At 39.6% G+C, this 18134-nt stretch overlaps 2 protein-coding genes across 3 annotated transcripts in view; one reads left to right on the top strand and one right to left on the bottom strand.

Moving 5' to 3' along the window:
• LOC108544430 (skin secretory protein xP2-like) overlaps positions 1-18134 on the top strand; it is a 67526-nt gene that overhangs the window by 32756 nt on the left and 16636 nt on the right. The window lies entirely within an intron of this gene.
• Positions 11208-18134, bottom strand: part of AP3B1 (adaptor related protein complex 3 subunit beta 1) — a 306794-nt gene continuing 299867 nt past the window's right edge. The window contains exon 27 of the mRNA XM_017895526.1: positions 11208-11935. Within this exon, the coding sequence (XP_017751015.1) occupies positions 11782-11935 (154 nt within the window). The 3' untranslated portion in view covers positions 11208-11781. The remainder of the gene's footprint in view (positions 11936-18134) is intronic.

Below are 18134 nucleotides of genomic sequence, written 5' to 3'. Positions count from 1 at the left end.
TTCATACCATGCTCCCCACGGATGTCTGAGGTGCAGGGGTAGTGCAGGGGGTTGGGGGAAAGGGGGATTAGTAACTGTCTGAAAGATCGGGTTGCTCCCCCACCCACCTCACCCCACCCCGCTCCCCCACCCACCTCACCCCACCCCTTTGTGCTTTCCATCCCTGAGAGTGGCCGCTGCTGAGAGAGTGAAAATATTTGCAGACCAATAGCTCTGGAATTCCTTTCAAAGTGGTTGAAAAATCTGTTTTCAAAATAGGTGGGCAATGGTGGAAGGTTTAGAAGCACAGCTGCAGGCCGAGGCAGCACTGGCACAGGCCTGGGTGGGAGGCAGAGGCGACTCCACTCTGCCCCACCAGGCGGGCGGGTGTAGCCGGTGACTCCACACGGTTGGAGGGGGCCTCACACAGGGGAGAACTTGTCCTTTCTCACTGAAAGGTCAGAAAGAAATTAGAGGTGGTCTTTCATTGCTGCCTTCACCAGAGGAACATCCCATCTGAATGTAAAAGACGTGAACCTTGCAAATGTGAAAGTAGGTACAGTTTGTGGGGCAACCTGAGGCTGAACCTTACATCTGACTTTGATCACTTCTTGCTGCCATGTCTGGACAGCACAAGAAATAGTGGGAAATAACAGACAAATCAGACTGCATAACAAATCCAAACTTTGAAATGCGTAGTCAAGTGCTTTATTTTAATTAATATGCACATTCGTATAACTAATTAAATGAGACTACCTTTAAATTATGTTCAACTCACAAAGTTGAATGAAATAGACTCAACACACTAATCTTGCAGATAAAACTATATTTCTTTTTTCTGGGGTGGGGAAGAAATCCAGTTCCTTCAAATGGGATATTTTAGATATTCTTATTTAATTTCAAAGAAAATACAGAATCAATGGCAGAAATATTGTGTTTTTTTGAAAATATCTAAAAAAAAAAGGCACAGAATTCCGTGATAACTTTCTGCATTTGAAATAAGTATGCTACCAGGAAAAGGAAACATTAAACCTACATTTTAGGGAAATAATTAAAAAAAACAAAAAACAAAACAAAACAAAACAAACAAGAAGGAAAAACTCCTACCACTACATAGTTTCTTTCTAGGCCAATGATTTTGCTTCATTCAGTTGTCTGGGTGAGGCTGGTTTGACTGTGACCTGCCAAGGGAAGCCACTGGATTTGACACATTTCAGTGTCAGCTGTGGGGTCTCTGTCTTAAATCTGTCAGGATGGCCCTGTGGCCACTTCTGCAAAAACCCTTGGGGACAAAATTTATTGTTATTCCTCAATAGCTTTTTGTTCACTTTCAAAATAGGGGTCCTGGGTCATGCTAATGATTGTGGAGAGACAAAATGCTCTCTCTATATTTTATTAAACAGATCTCTTAATAATTAATCAAATGTGAAAATTATTTTCCGTCACTGTTGACACTAAAGCTGAAGCATTGGGTGTTTTTTTTTTTCTTTTTTCTTTTCCTCAGCCTTTTCTTTTCCTTTTAAATTGCTCTCTGCGGATTTCCTCAGCTACAAAGCAAGTGAGTAGAGAAAGCCCGATTTATGACTTGGCTTTTTAAACCATAATCACCCCTCTGGGCTGCTACTGGAGAAGGGCTGAGGGATTTTGTAGGTTGCCAGATAAACACCTGAGAAAACATGTTCTCAGATTCCCCGAATCCACCCAGGGACCATGATCCCACGGATAGCAGCAATCCCATGAAGCCCATCTGGGCTGCACCACAGCATGGCGCCACCAACGGGAGATGGCATCATTGGTCATTCTCATTCTCTCTCAAGGAGAGTCTGTGTTTCCAGGAGAAAATAGCTTAGTAAGAGTTACTGTCTTCATCTCCAGCTGGGGTAAGAAGGAAACATTGCTGAGCTGAGGTATTAGCCCAGAGTTCCATTTCCAGATAGTGGAGTTTGCACCATTTTCAGCCTCCAGCAAGATTGCATTAAAAGATGAGTAGTGTCTTAGTGAGTCGGGCCCCAAGTCACTGACAGATTAATACCAGATAAGGGACATTGCTAGGGAAATGCACAGCAAGCAGTTCCTCTGACCTTTCCTTACTAAAAGGTCAGAAAGAAATTAGAGGTGGTCTTCATAGCTGCTTCTCTCAAGGAATATTCCATCTGAATGTTTAAGATGTGAACCTTGCAAATGTAGAACTAGACAGCCCGCAGGTGGGGAGTGTGGAGTTGGGCTTCTATTAGGAGAGGGGCCCCTGAGGAGTGTGTGGGGTGGAGTAGGCATGGCTAGGTGCACAGCGGAAGCTACCAAACTCGGTGATGCAAAAGCCAAGTGGGCAAAAGGAACGGTTTGGAAACGCACGGAAGAGCAAAGCCTGCTGGCAGCAGCGTCAATATTCTCCCTCTGAGCACTAATTACATTATTAAGCAAACAGACCAACACAGGGGCTGAGGGACGGAAACATGTATTTAGGATCCAGTCACTCTCCACTTGGCTGTAAATAATCACGTGCAGTACACAGTTCTTTCCAACCAAAGTGCACTATGGGGCCCTTTCCGTAACTTTTTAAAAATGTCCTAAGCTTGAGAAAGGGAAGTGTTGTTTTCCAAACAAGCCAGTTTTGGAAAAGTCAGATTCTCTACACTTAACGCTTCCCAACTCTATCAGATATTTCTGAGAGTGATGAGCAGAGCAGCCAACATCCTCCCAGAGGAGATGCAGGATTCAGCAGTCACAGAAGATAGGTTCCTTGAGCGGCAACTTGCATTTTCTTGGCTGCAAACAGCACACACTTGCTAATTAGACCTTTGCAATACGCGAGAACTCAAATCTGCTTTGATGTAACTAAATCCAGTCTAAAGCGGTGGATGCAAACACAGGACTGGAAGAAACCAGGAACAACATGGAAAGGATTTATATGCAATGGGAATAAATCTGCTTCTTCAAAAAGTCTAAGAGGAGCCTGCAGAAGGAAATCTGCAGCAGGCTGAGCCAGCCGGGTGAATGGCAGAGAGAATAGAGGCTATTTGAATACTGATGTGGCCCTCACTTTCTTCCATTTCCATTAATGACATGCTCATCAAGGGCAAACAATGGGACCGGCTGCCGGCGCCTGTCACAGTGTGTGGGTGCTGGGATGCCAGGCTGTCATCCCCGGGCTGCATTTAGAGACCTGCACACTAATAAGAAGTGCTCTGTGCCGTCAATGCAGACAGGTGCTTCCGCGGCTGGGACATGCTCCATTCCCTTCCCCCTGAAACCCTCCTCTCTCAGCCCCCCTGACAGACACCATGAAATGCACAAATTAACAGCCCCATCATGTTGGGCTGCTGCTGCCTGCGGTGAAAGCAGAAAATCAAGTTGTCACCCAGGGTGCAGTGATAAAGCCACAGCCTCATTTCTCTGTTGGTGCCCTATAATAGCAAATGCCAGACAGCTGGATGGATGGGAGGCTTTAGATTAAGGCCTTGATGCACTCTGGGCAGAGAATTAGTAGTTGCTGTTTCCATGTGGATATTCTGTTCAAAACAAACATCTGGAGAGAGCCAAGTTTCCTAGGACAGAAATGCCTTTTGCTTCTTCTAGAATCAAAGAAAGCAGCCAAAAGAGAGTGGTATTTCCTTTCTCGTAAGATTCCAACTCTAAATTTGCTATGAACTTTATCAAGGACCTAGAGCTATGTGAAGGTTAAGAAGTAGGCAAAAAGTCCAGGGCCAAGACCAATCTTGGAGATGCAGAGAACAGTTCCTGGGTCCACAGGGCCTCAAGCTGCTTGCACCCCATCCAGCAAGCCCTCCTCTGCCTCCTGACCAAGAGGACCATTTCCTTTCTAGGGTGAATTGTTAGAACTCTTAGAGTAGTCTGCTTAAACCTTCCCTCCCACTCCAGACCTTTCCACTCCTCGCGATTACATCTGCATGTGTTGAAGGCATTTCTCACGGAATAATAGATTTAAACAGCCCTGTCCCCCGGAATCATAGCCAGTTGGCTCCACGATTCTAGTGACCTGAACTGGCCTGGGCTAACATTTGCCTTGGCCAAGTGTGCAAAAGGAAAGAAATGGAGGGCTTGAGCCCTTCAGACTCCAAGGAGTTTAATGACATAATGGCCTGAGAACTTCAACATAAAACAGGAAGAGCAACTAACGAAACTTACAACATAAAACCCCCCTCCTGTCATTTTTATAGTAACAGTAAAACATTTTATTGAATTTATGAGCTACATAATGACTATGAAGAATGTAACTTGAATTAGAACCAAGTCGGAAGTATAATATCAACTATAAACGCTTTTCTAATACCCCATCCTTTTAGCTTTTTCTGTCCTCTTTCTTTTAACCAAGGGACATTGCCTTCCTCAGACTTATGCCTGAGACAGAGTTTGCAACTTGCTAATACATCTTGACTCTTCCTCCAAAGCTCTACAGCCGACAAACCTCCCTCCCAGGGTTAGACACTCTCTGGGGGTGACCATTCCCATTCAAAACCTCAGCCCCATTAAAATGCATTTTAGAAAAGAAACCAGTTAGTCTTTTCTTTGCATAAAGCCTGTCAAATCGAGAGGATCTCTGGGGATATATATCAGGTATTTCATTATCTGTAACTCTACATTGTAATCGGCTTTCCAAAATAGAAACTATCACCCCCTTGGAAGTTTATGAAAAGCATCTTCAGCCAAGGGTACAGTGTGTGAGTGAGGACGATGGCCAGGTTTCTAATGACTGGACGTGGGGCAAGCGTAGATCATTCTGCTAAGCAGCATGCTGGACTCTGTTTTCTGTTTCCATTTCATTCCTTAAGTCTTTCTGCTCCCCAAGGATTTTTCCGAAGGGGTAATAAAATAAAATGGGTGAAACAAAGCCATAAGCCAGTTAAGTCTGAAAGACATGTCATCTCATCTGAAAGGAAGAAACGGACCATTTCCATGCCTAAGGCTGACAGCAACGCCTGAGCTGGCAATAGTGCTATTCCATTTGATTTATAGAATAATGGGGTGACAAATGATGACAAAAATAAACTTTTACTGCACTGAACTGCTCCTTTATTTATGAAATTTGGCCAAGTAGTGAAATCTTTTATCTGCAAGTTGTAACATGGAGTGGGAGCAAGCGATTATGGTGTGGTAATAGTAATCCAGCGATGGAGGCCGAGTCGGTTGGAAATGGATTGAGGTAAAATAACTCCCGCACCATGATAAATGTGAACAGCGCTTTGCTGACAGATGATCTAACAGGTGTTCATAACAACTATATAAGAGGATTTATTTATGACCAGCCACAGCCGCAGCACTGTAAATCAACTCCAGCAGCTGCACACCGCTGAAACCAGGTCCCTGATGGAGGAACGGTGCAGGAGCCCAAAGAACACAATTCACTCCAGAATCTTAATCATCAAATAACATTTTTTTAGGTAATTACGCCACAGCACAGAAATCATAATTACTTTCAATTAGAAAACTGGGCTGTCCATAACTTTGTTTACAAAATATTTTTATTTAGGCCCTATGGTTTTGATGAGTCCTGAACAAAATGAAGACTTTGGGGTCAAGGAAGAGGGCTCTTGGGTGATGAGGATTTCTGTGTGATGCCAGTAAGAGGCCCTTGCACATTGGCTTCATTTTTTAAGACTCAAAAATCAAACCTTAAGTTGGAAGGGCTTTTCGTTCCCCCAGATTTCCACATTAGGGCCCCCTTATCAGCATGTTTGAGTTCATATCTTACCCTTGGTTGCCATTCCCAATTTTATATATGGTTTATTGACGAAATGAAATAAGCATTCAAAAGATGAACTCATTAGAAATGATGTTCAAATGTAGCTTGAAGGGCCTACCTTCATACGACCTTTCTTAACTACTTTGCAAAAGCAGAATTTAACATTTTTCTTTTCATAGGTCATGGTCTTAACAATTCCTTACCATCCTTGGAGTTGGCTGACCCTATCATGAAATAAAACTTCTCATTCATCACATCACTAAAGAAAAAAAAAAATGTAGTTCTTACACGGGGTGAGAAAATGCTCTTCTGGGGTGGTGGGGGCCGGGAAACAGGAATCTTGGTGGGGCACTGTTTGAGAAAGCTAATCTTCATCTCTTCCCCCCTATGTTCTGATACTTTCTCCTTGGCAACCACTCTCCCTCCCCTCCTGTCCAGGGCAGTGAATGAGGAAGGTGGAGGTGAGGTTCCCCTGCTCTCCTCAATTGCCCATGCATCATCTGCAGTATCCAAGGCCTGACATGATCGAGTCTACTGGCAGAATTATCTACCAGTTAGGTTTTCTAAACATCTCTAGATCTCAGGATTAAGATGTTTCTAGAGTTATACCTGGATCTTTGGTGTCTCTGGCCCTCAAGCTTGCAGATGTCTTAGACTGTTATCAGTGTCTTAGACTGTTATTAAAGGCAGGTTCAAGTCAGTTTCTGAGGGTTCAGAGTCTTCAGTGGCATGTATTTACTGAATCAGATAGGAATTATATGCACAAGTGACTATGTACATAAAGCTGGCCCCAGAGAAAGACAAACACAAGGGAAGAAGATTAGAAATTTTAATATCACCTCAGCTCACAATCCCTGAACCAGTAGACAGTAATGGAATTTAACTTTTTTTTTTTTTTTTTTTTTTTTTTTTGAGACAGAGTCTTGCTCTGTCACCCAGGCTGGAGTGCAGTGGCACAATCTCGACTTACTGCAACCTCTCTCTCCCGGGTTCAAGTGATTCTCCTGCCTCAGCCTCCCGAGTAGCTGGGATTACAGGTGCCTGCCACCATGCCTGGTTAATTTTTGTATTTTTAGTAGAGACGGGGTTTCACCATGTTGGCCAGGCTGGTCTCACATTCATGACCTCAAGTGATCCACCTGCTCGGTCTCCCAAAGTGCTGGGATTACAGGTGTGAGCCACCACACCTGGCTAGAATTTTATATATATATATTTTTTCTTTCTTTTTTTTTTTTTGAGACAGAGTCTCACTGTGTCACCAGGCTGGAGTGCAGTGGCATGATCTCAGCTCACTGCAACCTCTGCCTCTCGGGTTCAAGCGATCCTCCTGCCTCAGCCTCCCGAGGAGCTGGGACTACAGGCATGTACCACCACATCCAGCTAATTTTTTGTATTTTTAGTAGAGACGGGGTTTCACCATGTTGGCCTGATGGTCTCGATCTCTTGACCTCGTGATCTGCCTGCCTCAGCCTCCTATAGTGCTAGGATTACAGGCGTGAGCCACCGCAACCAGCCAGAATTTAATATTCTTTAGCTACTTTGACTGAAAAGGATCATTTTAGAACCTGCAAAGGCACAGGAAATAACTAAAATCCCCAAGGAAATACCTAAAATTGGCCTTCCAGCAGAAGAATAACACAAACAATGCCTGCTTCTCCTGATCTCTATGTAGTTCAAGGTTTTCCCAACCTTTTTTCTGTCTCTATACTGTTTACAAGTGCAGGCTATTCCCATCCATGATATCTCAACCATTTATTTCTCCTCCAAACCAGTGGTCCCTAACCTTTCTGGCACCAGGGACTGGTTTCACGAAAGACAATTTTTCCATGGATGGGGACGGAGGGATGTTTTCGGTATGATTCAAGTGCATTGCATTTATCTTTAGATTCTCACAAGTAGCATGCAACCTACATCCCTCACATGTGCCGTTCACAGTAGGATTTGTGCTCCTATGAGAATCTAATGCCGCTGCTGATATCAAAGGAGGCAGAGCTCACCTGTCGCTTACCTCTGGCTGTGGGCTAGGTTCCTAACAGGCCTCAGTAGTGGTCCATGGCCCAGGGGTTGGGGACCCCTTCTCTAAACTATCACAGGCCATTGAGATGGAGACATGGGGAATGGCTTTGAGAGAGAGGGACTGTGTGAGAGGGGAAAAAGGAGAAGTGAGGGCAAGGAGGGGGAGGGGAAACATCACTGGTGTGGCCAGTGTTGCTTTCTGTACAAAGGTATTTTCAAAACATTTTAAAAGATACAGCCTCAGCTGAGAATAACATATTTGCCTTTCTCCCATGCCTAGAAACTGTCTTCTCTTCTATAAGCCACTCCACTTTTAAGACCTAGCTAGCTTCATTGCCTCAGTGGAACCTTCTCGGACCTCTCTAGCCCACTAATCACTTCTTCCCTAAACCCAAAGGTACTTACTGGTGTTATCTGACAATTAATCATGCCACACGGCCTCACAATGTTTCTTACAAACCATCTCAGCTTTCAAACAGCTATGTTCCAAGTTTGTCAAGTGATCAGGTGGAATCTAACACATTTTTCTCAGAAAACAGTATCACATAGTGGTTAGCTTCCCAGGACAGATCATAAAATTCTGCTTACTCTACAACACTGCTGAAAAGTGGTAGGGAAAAAACAAAGTCATGTTACCAAAGCAGGATAGAAGAGAGTGAATTGATCAGGGAAGTGTTTCCTGAGGCTAGAAGGCAGGCAGACAGGGGCGGGCAGGGAAGAGGACTTAAGAAGATAAACAAGCACAGTGGAGAAGTCATTGTCTTCAGTTAATCGACCCCAACTGATGGAAGAACAAAAGTGTGTCCCCCGTGGCCGGCCAGTCCAGTGTGGTCACCTGTGTAAGGAGGCCGTGGAGGTGAAAAGGCGGGGCCTTAGGCCTCTGGGACTGCCACGCTGCAGGACTTAGCACCTGAGGGAAGTGCGGGTGGGGCGGAGGCAAGCCTGTATTAGGATGGAAGCAACATTTATTTGCAAACCAGGGCTCACTAACTTAGGGAGGTCCACATGGCCATTTCTTTGTTTATTGCCAATTAGATTGTAGGTTTCCTGAGTAAGTACAGAGCATAACCTATATTTTACCACACCCCGATGAGGTTTACTGTAGTTCTCCACATTCACAGTAGATACAGTCTTTCAGCAAAAATGGAATAGTAAGGCTGTTTTTTGTTTGTTTGTTTTGAGATAGGGTCTCACTTTGTCACCCAGGCTGGAGTACAGGGGCATGATCATGGCTTACTGTAGCCTCCAACTCCTGGGCTCAAGCTATCCTCCTGCCTCAGCCTCCTCAGCAGCTGGGAGTACAAGCATGCACCACTACACCTGGCTAGATTTTAAATTACTTTAGAGATAGGGTCTTGCTCTGTTGTGCAGGCTGGTCTTGAACTCCTGTCCTCAAATGATCCTCCCACGTTGGCCTCCTAAAGTGCTGGGATTCTAGGAATGAGCCACCTCACCAGGCAGACATAGTGCTCTTTTTTTCCCTCTCATTTTGTGAAAAGAGGATTTCTTTCTCCCTTTAAACAAAGTTCCCTAGAAGGTCAGAGAGACTATAGAGAGGAAACAAGTCAGGGGAAAGATCTTAGGTTTTCCTTTAGCTGGTCCAACTTTTCCGTTTTTGAAATCTTCTGTCATTCTGGATTCTTATCTTGTCTAACATCTCAATTCTTAACAACAGGCACACAGGTTATAAGGGCAAACTTTTTGTAAGCTATTATAAAGTTATTCATATGTTGCAAATAGTTATCGAGAAGGACAAGTATACAGTATTTTGAGAAATGCATTGTTACAGTCTCTTTGGAATAAAAAACTCTTCTTATAATAAATAAAGCAAATGTATTGTGATATCAAAAATGAGGCTTAGTCTGAAATATACTATGAGAGCCATTCTTCAAGATTGGTGTACATAAAATGTCCCATTAAGTGAACATTAAAATGAAAAAATATAGCTAGAATTAAGAATTCAACATTGACTAACTCGACTCAATGGAACAATTTAAAGATAATCATGGATTATGATAAAGTTAAAGGAAATATGAGGCAAAGAACTCTGAGTCACCACACCACAAAAGAAAAAAAACCCAAACCTTTAACCTGGGGCTTTGGTCATTTTTCTGTTTTACGTGAAAAATATTTTAATGATATTAAGCTACTGGTGTTAAAACGGTTTCAGCTGGTAGTGCACATTACCATCGATACATACCGTTTGCTGGTTCACACTACATTATATTATTGATTTAGCATAATTTCAAAAGTTAGCAGCCAAAAATAACTTAGCCAAAAGTAAAGTCCTAATGAAATTTCCTTAGTTTAAAAAAATACAAATGTGTGACCTATCTTTTAAAGATGAGTGCCCTGATTTAAGGAAAAATAAGACTTCTCAATCACAACATACACTTTCCCTCTGCCTGAAGACAGCATGGATAATTTTTTTTTCTTCAGAAAACAGGTATTAAACCTGTCAAATTCTGTCTAACATTTCAAAAAGTTATTGACTTAAAATTCAAAGTTATGAAGCGCTGAGTAATACAGCTAATATGGAAATGCCAACGACCTGCGATTGCTGACGGGCGTTTGGGTGTGTTACCACAGCGCCCAGGCTCCAGAGGGAAGTGGAACGCGTGGCTTCTGTACATTACAACAGGAGAGAATGTACACATGGTACAAAATTGGTACAGAATGTCCATGTGGCTTCTGTACATTGCACTTCTGTACATTCTCTTCCCGGAGATTCAGGGCTGTATTTCTGGAGCAGGAAAATTTAACAATTTTGTTTACTCTTGTCATCTCACCAGATTGAAAATTTAAATAATTTTTCTAGTCTGTTTTGTTCTTCTCAAACAGTTCCAAGAAAACTCCATTCTTTTCTTTTAATGCTTCAAGCAATGTATAGTCACTTCCTTTTTACTTTTTTAAAATAATTATGTGGCTCTATACAAAATGAGTAGCTTATACTACCTGAAAGTCCATTACCTTGCATCAAAAGGAAGTAAAATTTCAACTGGTTTTAAAAGGTACAAAAGTATTAGAAAAGTTCTGTGATTATAGAACAACCTTAAAAACAGTAACTTAAGTTAGCAAATAAAATAAATACTCTAGGGAAAGATGCTAATATGTCCATCATATAACTAGTTTTAAAAATTTCTGTAAGTTTATGCTAGTTTCCAAAGTTGGGCATAAGGAAAAATGAGATTCAAAGAATTTATTCAGCAGGCCACGTAATCAGATATCTACTACTAATAGATCAAAACTACCTAGAAAGAGATGTTTATTTTGCAACATGAAGATTTTTGTTTATGTTATTAAGTACACCAATTTTTTTTTCCCTTGGAGTAAACTATGCTATAAGTAGAAAATTTATTTGGTTTGGAAGTGGTTTTTCTTTCACTAACTAAACCACATTGCTTCTCTGCATAATGTAACACTCAAAATACTCACTTTAAAATAAGAAAACTTTAGCATATGAACTTCAGGATTATTAATAGTTTCTCAATAAAAATGCAAAGACAAATAGGATTCATATGCTAGTTTATTTATCTTATTATTGAGAGATCACTTCATGACGACAGTTATCAGTAATCGATTACAGTATCAAGAAATTCAAAGAACAAAATCTTGCAGAGACCATGTTTTTTGTATTTGGATTTAAAAAGTATGTGATCTCATTTTCACATACCAAGCTGAGAGGCCATTTAGATTATTTCATTGCTAATTTTTGCTTACTGCTGAAGGGAAGATGATTTCCAATGAACTTTAAATATCTCATTCATGTCTATCATTGTCGAAAAAGAGAAGGAAGACGAGGAGGCCAAAAGAAGCAGCAGGACAGAGAAAACGCCACATGGATTCAAGAGTTGAGATAACTGACAGTAAAATATATGCTCTTTGGTTAGCAAAGCGAAAAGGGGGAAAGTATTGCATACATGATAGATACACACTAGCATTCTAAAGCAGGAGACAAGAATGTCAAGAGTGTATTCTTCCCCCACTGCCAGATGGAAGGGCCATTATTATAAATGAAAGGCAGCAGTAGTGGATGCCAGGCACTTTTGTTGTGTGCCAGATTCTGAAGTCCAGATGTAAGCAGGTTACCCCTGAGACAGGACAGGCTTCAGTTCCCGCAGCAGAACAGAACCAATCACAGTTTTCTCAGTGTTTATGATAAGCTGGGCTGTAGAGCCTTCCTTCAGTTCCACCGTGACTAGCATCAGTGACCCACTGTGCACAGTTTTAGCTGCAAACCTGGAAGAAAAAAAAGAGAGACCTTTTATCATGAGATGGGGAGGGAAAAGGAGATAGCATACATTCAAACAGGATTAAAATAACTCTTTTTTGTCAAATGAAATAATTTGCTGCAGGCTCCCTACTGCCAAAAACCCAAAGCCAAGCATTCTTCTGAAAAATCAATAAACTGTCCAGCCCATGCTAACCACAAGCAGGTAATTTTAGTGCACATTTAAAACAGAACAGAAAAAGGAAGTCTATTTTACTTATTAGTTTAAACAATAGATGCAAGTGAATAATTCTCCATTACAATATATTTGAGAATCATTCATCCACTTGGTATTTAACATTTCACCATGCATAGAGCCATTTTAAATAAGCCATTGTATTTTTATTTTTAAAACATGTTAAGAAAAGGTACCTTTCTCAAAGAGCTTCAAAATTTAACTCCTCACATCTGAAAATGATTATGTAATAAGTTAGATAATTTTATGTACATTATAAAATTCTTACTAAGTTCCACTGAATTCACTCATGTAAAAATATTCAAATTAAATCTCTAATGTTAATGATGACATGAAACAAAATCACGTGATAGCTAAGTGCAACCTCATGCTTCCCTTTTTCTTTGTTTTAAATGTTTGGAACATTAGATTTTCTTTTGCTTTAGAGTGTAAGAGAGGAAACTTGAGATCTCATGCTCTACTTCTAAATTCCAAGACATGAAGAACCTACTGATTACATGGAATTAAAAGCAAAACTAGCCTTTTAAGCACTGCAATTGACTGAAAAGCCGTTGCAGGCACAACGAACTTCTGTCAATCCTGCTAATTCATTCTGCATGCACAGTTGAGCCTCAGGGTTGTGAAGGAAGAGAACAGGAACCTCCCAAGCCTCCATTTTCCACATGGAGCATGTTCCACACACTTTTTGGGGGAGGGGTTTGATTGCAGGGATGACTAGAGAAAAACAAAGTTGCTGCACATGAGCTTTTGAAAACACTAACAAGTGTAGAGCGGGTCTGTGACCTGCTGTGACCCCACTTTGCAGGGCCAATCCCCTTGCCCCTTTCTATATGACACGTGTCTGAATCTGAGCCATCTGCCTCAATTTGCGCAACATCTTCAGCCACAATGGCACCCAGTTAGCCCTGACAACAGCTCACAATACATAAAAATAAAACTGCCGCGCTAACAGCACGCTGCGGACTATTCAAGAGCAAACCAACTGGTCAGTGTCTCATGTCTGACAATTAGCATGGGCCTTGCACAGAGCCCACGGTGTCCACAGGGATCTGTTTAATTACCATCAACATAAAAGAGGGAGTTTATCAGGAGACACTCAGAAAAACTTCACTCCCGACTTAATTAAAATATTAGGCACTTAAGCAGGAAGCAGATTCTCTTTAAATGAAAAGTAATTTCTTTTTTGGGTTTAAAAAAAAAATCAAGATCTCATAACACATTAATTTTTTTGAAACCAAACAAGCCATTTTGGACAAATAAAATCAAGAACTAGGTTTTCCAACAATAATTAGAATAATGTATCAAAACCAAAACAGATATGCTAATTTTACTAAATTTCAAATATTATAAACACTTTAAGTTGTGTTTTAAAATGTGAGCTAATGGGCTATCAATAAAATATGTTAGAAAATCTTCCTAGTCATTTATTTGTGAACTCTACAAGCATGCTGAAAACTTCCAAGGAATCTGACAGAGCAGTGTTCCTACTGAGAGAAGCAATTGTAAGTAACCAGTTTAGGAATATAAATCGTACCAATGTTTTAAAGAGGTTTTATAAACCTCTTAACACACACATCCATCTGCTTTTCAGATGTACACATGGGAGATTATGAACTAGGTACCTCAATTTCATCTTTGAGAGAACATAAAGATCACTAGCCCCAAAATAATCTCTCTTTTCTAAGGCTCCTCACAGGTTTATGCATTTCTTTTGTCTAAATTTTTCAGGCTCTTCTGCTTCATAGCAGAATGCTGTTTCTATATTCCTGTTAAACCACGTCACCAAAGGATATGAGGTGGCTCTATTTCCCCATTCATTTATGCAACTTTTCCCACAGATTTGGTCATCACACGTGTGATTCACTCAACAAATATTTCAACAGAGGTCCCTATTTCTGACAGGGTTATAATTATGTAAACAATAGTCTTATTAGTCCCTTTATTTACTTAACACTTGTGCCTTGGGACCATAGAGAAGGAGATTATGCCTGAATAGGAACACAAAAGCACTGTTGTTTGAATTTCAGGGTTGCACAGCCCCAAGGCACATTTTATCTCTTTTCTATTAAAAAACTTAGAGTTAATGCTACAATTAATATAAAGTTGGCAGAGACAAATGTCAATTTTGGTGTCAGTGTGTTGACAGAGATTAGAATTAGTATCTTGGACATGTTTTTGAAATCCTGTTGGCACAAAATTCTCAGTACTATACAGAATAGGGGTATGAAAGAAAAGAGGCATTTGCTTACACTGCAGTGGAAACACGCTAAGCAAATCATCCTAGCAACAGAATCTGCTAGCTGGTGTAAAAGCTACTGCCTTTATTAACTAGGTCTCTATGTTCTAGTGGGCACAAATGGTGGAAGCAATGTTTTAAAGCAGAAGACTAGAAGATCAGATGTTCTGACATTCTCATTTCACAGTTCAGAAAGGATATATTTAATTGGAACACAGCATGATCAAAATTGGTTTGTTTTGGCCCTTGGAAGGCAAAAACCATCACCCCAGATTTATTCATCATTTAACTCCTGCACAGGCTATACTTTAACAAACATGCAAAAAATAGTTATGGAAAGAGTACTAATTAATAAGTAATAGCTAGCTAGCTTTGGGATGTCAGAAACATTGATTATAAAGTCAGGGTGGGTCAGATATTTATATACTAAACTTAATGGCTGGCATCAGAACCTCTGTATTTGGCCTTGAACTAAGATCACACTGTGACAAAATTTTTTCAAAAGGCATGAGAAATTTTTGATCACTATAATGATGATAGCAGCTATCATTTGTTAAGCACTGTGTTCTGGCAGTGGGTTCTAAGTGCTTCACTGGAATTATTTCATTTAATCCTATGAGGCAGGTCACTTTATAGATGAGGGAAATGAGGCCCACAGAAGTTGAAGAACTTCCTCAGGGCCACACACCAAATTTCTGGTTGAGCAGAAATTTGAACCTAAGCATTCTGATTCCAGGTCACACAAATTCTCTTCATATATACAAAAATGCACTCTTAATAATTTGTTTTTATCAGTCAATAAAGTTTTCCTATTTACCTAATAGGCATACATCTATTATTGTGCCAAAACATTAAGAAGGAAGAGTCCTCTCTTCAAAATTGTTTACTTGACTTTGCAGTAATGTGTTATTCAAAGCATGCTGACTTGATTCCTCATCATATTTTAAATTTCTGCCTTTAAATATTTAAAACATTTTAAATATCCCCTACTCTCCTCTCCCTAAAGAGACACCAGCAGTGAAAAATACAAAGCCTTTTTGAATGGAGCTGTAACACAGGGAGGGACTACAGGGAGACCAATCAACCTCGAAAAGCAGTAACACCACAAATGAGAACAAATAAGTGGGATGACAGTTAAAGATGTATTGCCTATGTATGACGGGCTCCATGTTATTAAAAGGATACCACCTAGATATTTTTCATTTGATTATACCACCAACCACTTGCTGTTTGTAATCACCAACTGAGAAGGTAAAACTGTTTGGCTATATCTGTATTTCATCTTATTAAATGTCTCTTTGTCTATTATCTCCAGCAATTGACATTTAATCTTTGAAGCCTATAAGAAAGAATTCTTAAGATTTACAAAAAAGACAGAATAAGCTGGTTGTCAAAGCTAAATTAAAAAAATGTTTCACTCTTCTTAAAAAGTTATTTTGTCTTAACTATAGTCGGAATTATAAAAACAGACCAAATAGCAACAACAAATTTGAAAAAAAACTAATATCTATAATACACAGATTTATTCCCCACGTACTTAAACTATACTTTTTAAGATTTGTGACAAACTGGCTATAAATCATAAATGTTCTTTGTTAGAAGGAAAAGAAATCCTATAACTCAATTGTTCTAACAATTAAAATTAACAGTACAAAATGAATTTAAAAATATTTATCTGAGAGGCTGCATCAGTCTCCAGGGTAGTCACAAACATAACATTTTTTACACAGAATCAGATTTGCTATACTTAATGCAACAGCTCTAAGACATGCTTTTTCTTCTCTTGGATAGTCTTCCTGGTTTCTGATTTTTCTATTTCTATTCTGAGTTCAATTTTCTTGTGCTTTCTGTTCTACTGGTTACCAGAAGCTGTGACAATGACCCACTCAGGCTAAAACTTTTTTTTTTTAACTCTGTACATGAAGCCTTCAATTACTGCCTGCTGAAGCAGACAGAATCCTATTAGTAAGAAAGACGATCACAAAATGCAGTGCCCTGCCCTAGCTGTATAAAAATAATTGGTCCAAAGTTGACAAATGTGTAATGAAGTCGCACAATCATTACATGTAAGAAATACTGGTTTGAATAAGCCTCCTAAACATCGATACCAAAGAATAGTGATTTGGAGCGCTATCTGCCAAAGGATTTAAAATTATAAATCTTTATTACCTTGAGTTAATATAGTAGAACATTTTAAACAGGCAGAGAATTTGTAAGTTGTAAAAAATTCTATTTTGTTGACTATAAAATTGCATTTTAAAGTTAAACCAGTACACTATTGAATTAATAGTGAGGGACCAAAAAAAGCATTTACACGTGATTTAGGTTTAGAGAATTTACACAAAGTAATGTATTTTTCCCAATTATTTAAAAAATCACCTAACAATATTGTAGTATTTTCCTCTAACGTTCAAATGAGAAAAGTTAAAATAAAAAATAAACAACCACTATAATTTAGGACTCTAGCTTCTACTCTAATCTTCAGAGATGGTATAAAAAATTATTCCCCATACTATCAGGCCAATGATGCATTCTCTTTCTTTATACAGGAAAGCTAAAAAATCTAAGTGCCCTTGCTTAAAGAAGACATAAAACATCCCAGTTATTTCAGAGCATTTCTGGTTTGTCTGGTTGAGATGGGGTTTATAAGAGAAAACTAATAGTAAAACAAATACATTCTTACCCCATTCTCTTTGATTCCTTACAAAATTGTCAACCCAGAAGGAAAACCATCAAGAATACCTTTCTTTCATTTTTACATGAAACAGTTATAGATTCCTATTAGTAAAATGGTTGCATTAGAGGACATTAAATGGTGAACTTAAATAGAACTTAGAGAATGTTTTAAAGTAAAATTCAGCTGTGCGGTTTGGTTACTTCCGAAATATCCAAATATGCTTTCTGTGTGAAAATTAACTGAGGTCCGCATTTGTTTGTCAATGAAATGATGCTCAGGGTCTGCAGAGTTCAAAGCAGTCAGATAAAAAGCAGTGCTGTCCTCTAGTGGACAGCCACCAACCTGAGAAAGAACTGTTTGGATGATTAAAAGAGATTCTACAAATCTTCAGTCCTGTTTGAGACTCAAAATTTGTCATATGGTAGAAAAGACCTAAGCCTGATAGTTTTATACTTAAAACTGTTTATACAATGTTTCTGTTTATACAATGAAGAAGGTTGACAGTAGTATCAGGACTTATAAAATTAGGGCAACAAGACATCCAATGTTATTTGAAAAGCAAAAATTCTTTGGATAATTATAAATTCTCCAAAATTACCCAGAATTTAAATTCCATATAGTTAGCACAAGAGAAGAAAACAACTAACAAACAAAAACAGTAACTCAAAAGTTAATAAACCTAAGAATAGAGAAAGGGAAATATTAGAGACCCCATCAAAAAGTATCTTTGCCATTTGTGTTTGCAACCCTAGCACTAGCAAAATCTGTCACAAAGGTCTCCAAAAAAATACTAAGTGAAGGAGTTACACATTATAGATCTTTTTAAGATACCAAAACTAATGTGTACCAGTATTTCCCCTATTAACAACCTTTAAACAGGTATGTAATAACAGTGATTAACTGGGTGAGATTAAGGCCTAGAAATGAAACAAGTTGGCCAGGCGTGGTGGTGCATGCCTGTAATCCCAATACTTTGGGAAACCAAAGCGGGAGGATTGCTTGAGCCCAGGAGTTCAAGACCAGCCTGGGCAACATAGGGACACCCTGTCTCTACAAAAA

Source organism: Rhinopithecus bieti, unplaced genomic scaffold (assembly GCF_001698545.2).
Source record: "Rhinopithecus bieti isolate Rb0 unplaced genomic scaffold, ASM169854v2 scaffold_26302, whole genome shotgun sequence".
Taxonomy (NCBI): Eukaryota; Metazoa; Chordata; class Mammalia; order Primates; family Cercopithecidae; genus Rhinopithecus; species Rhinopithecus bieti.
This window is presented reverse-complemented; position numbering and strand designations above follow the sequence as displayed.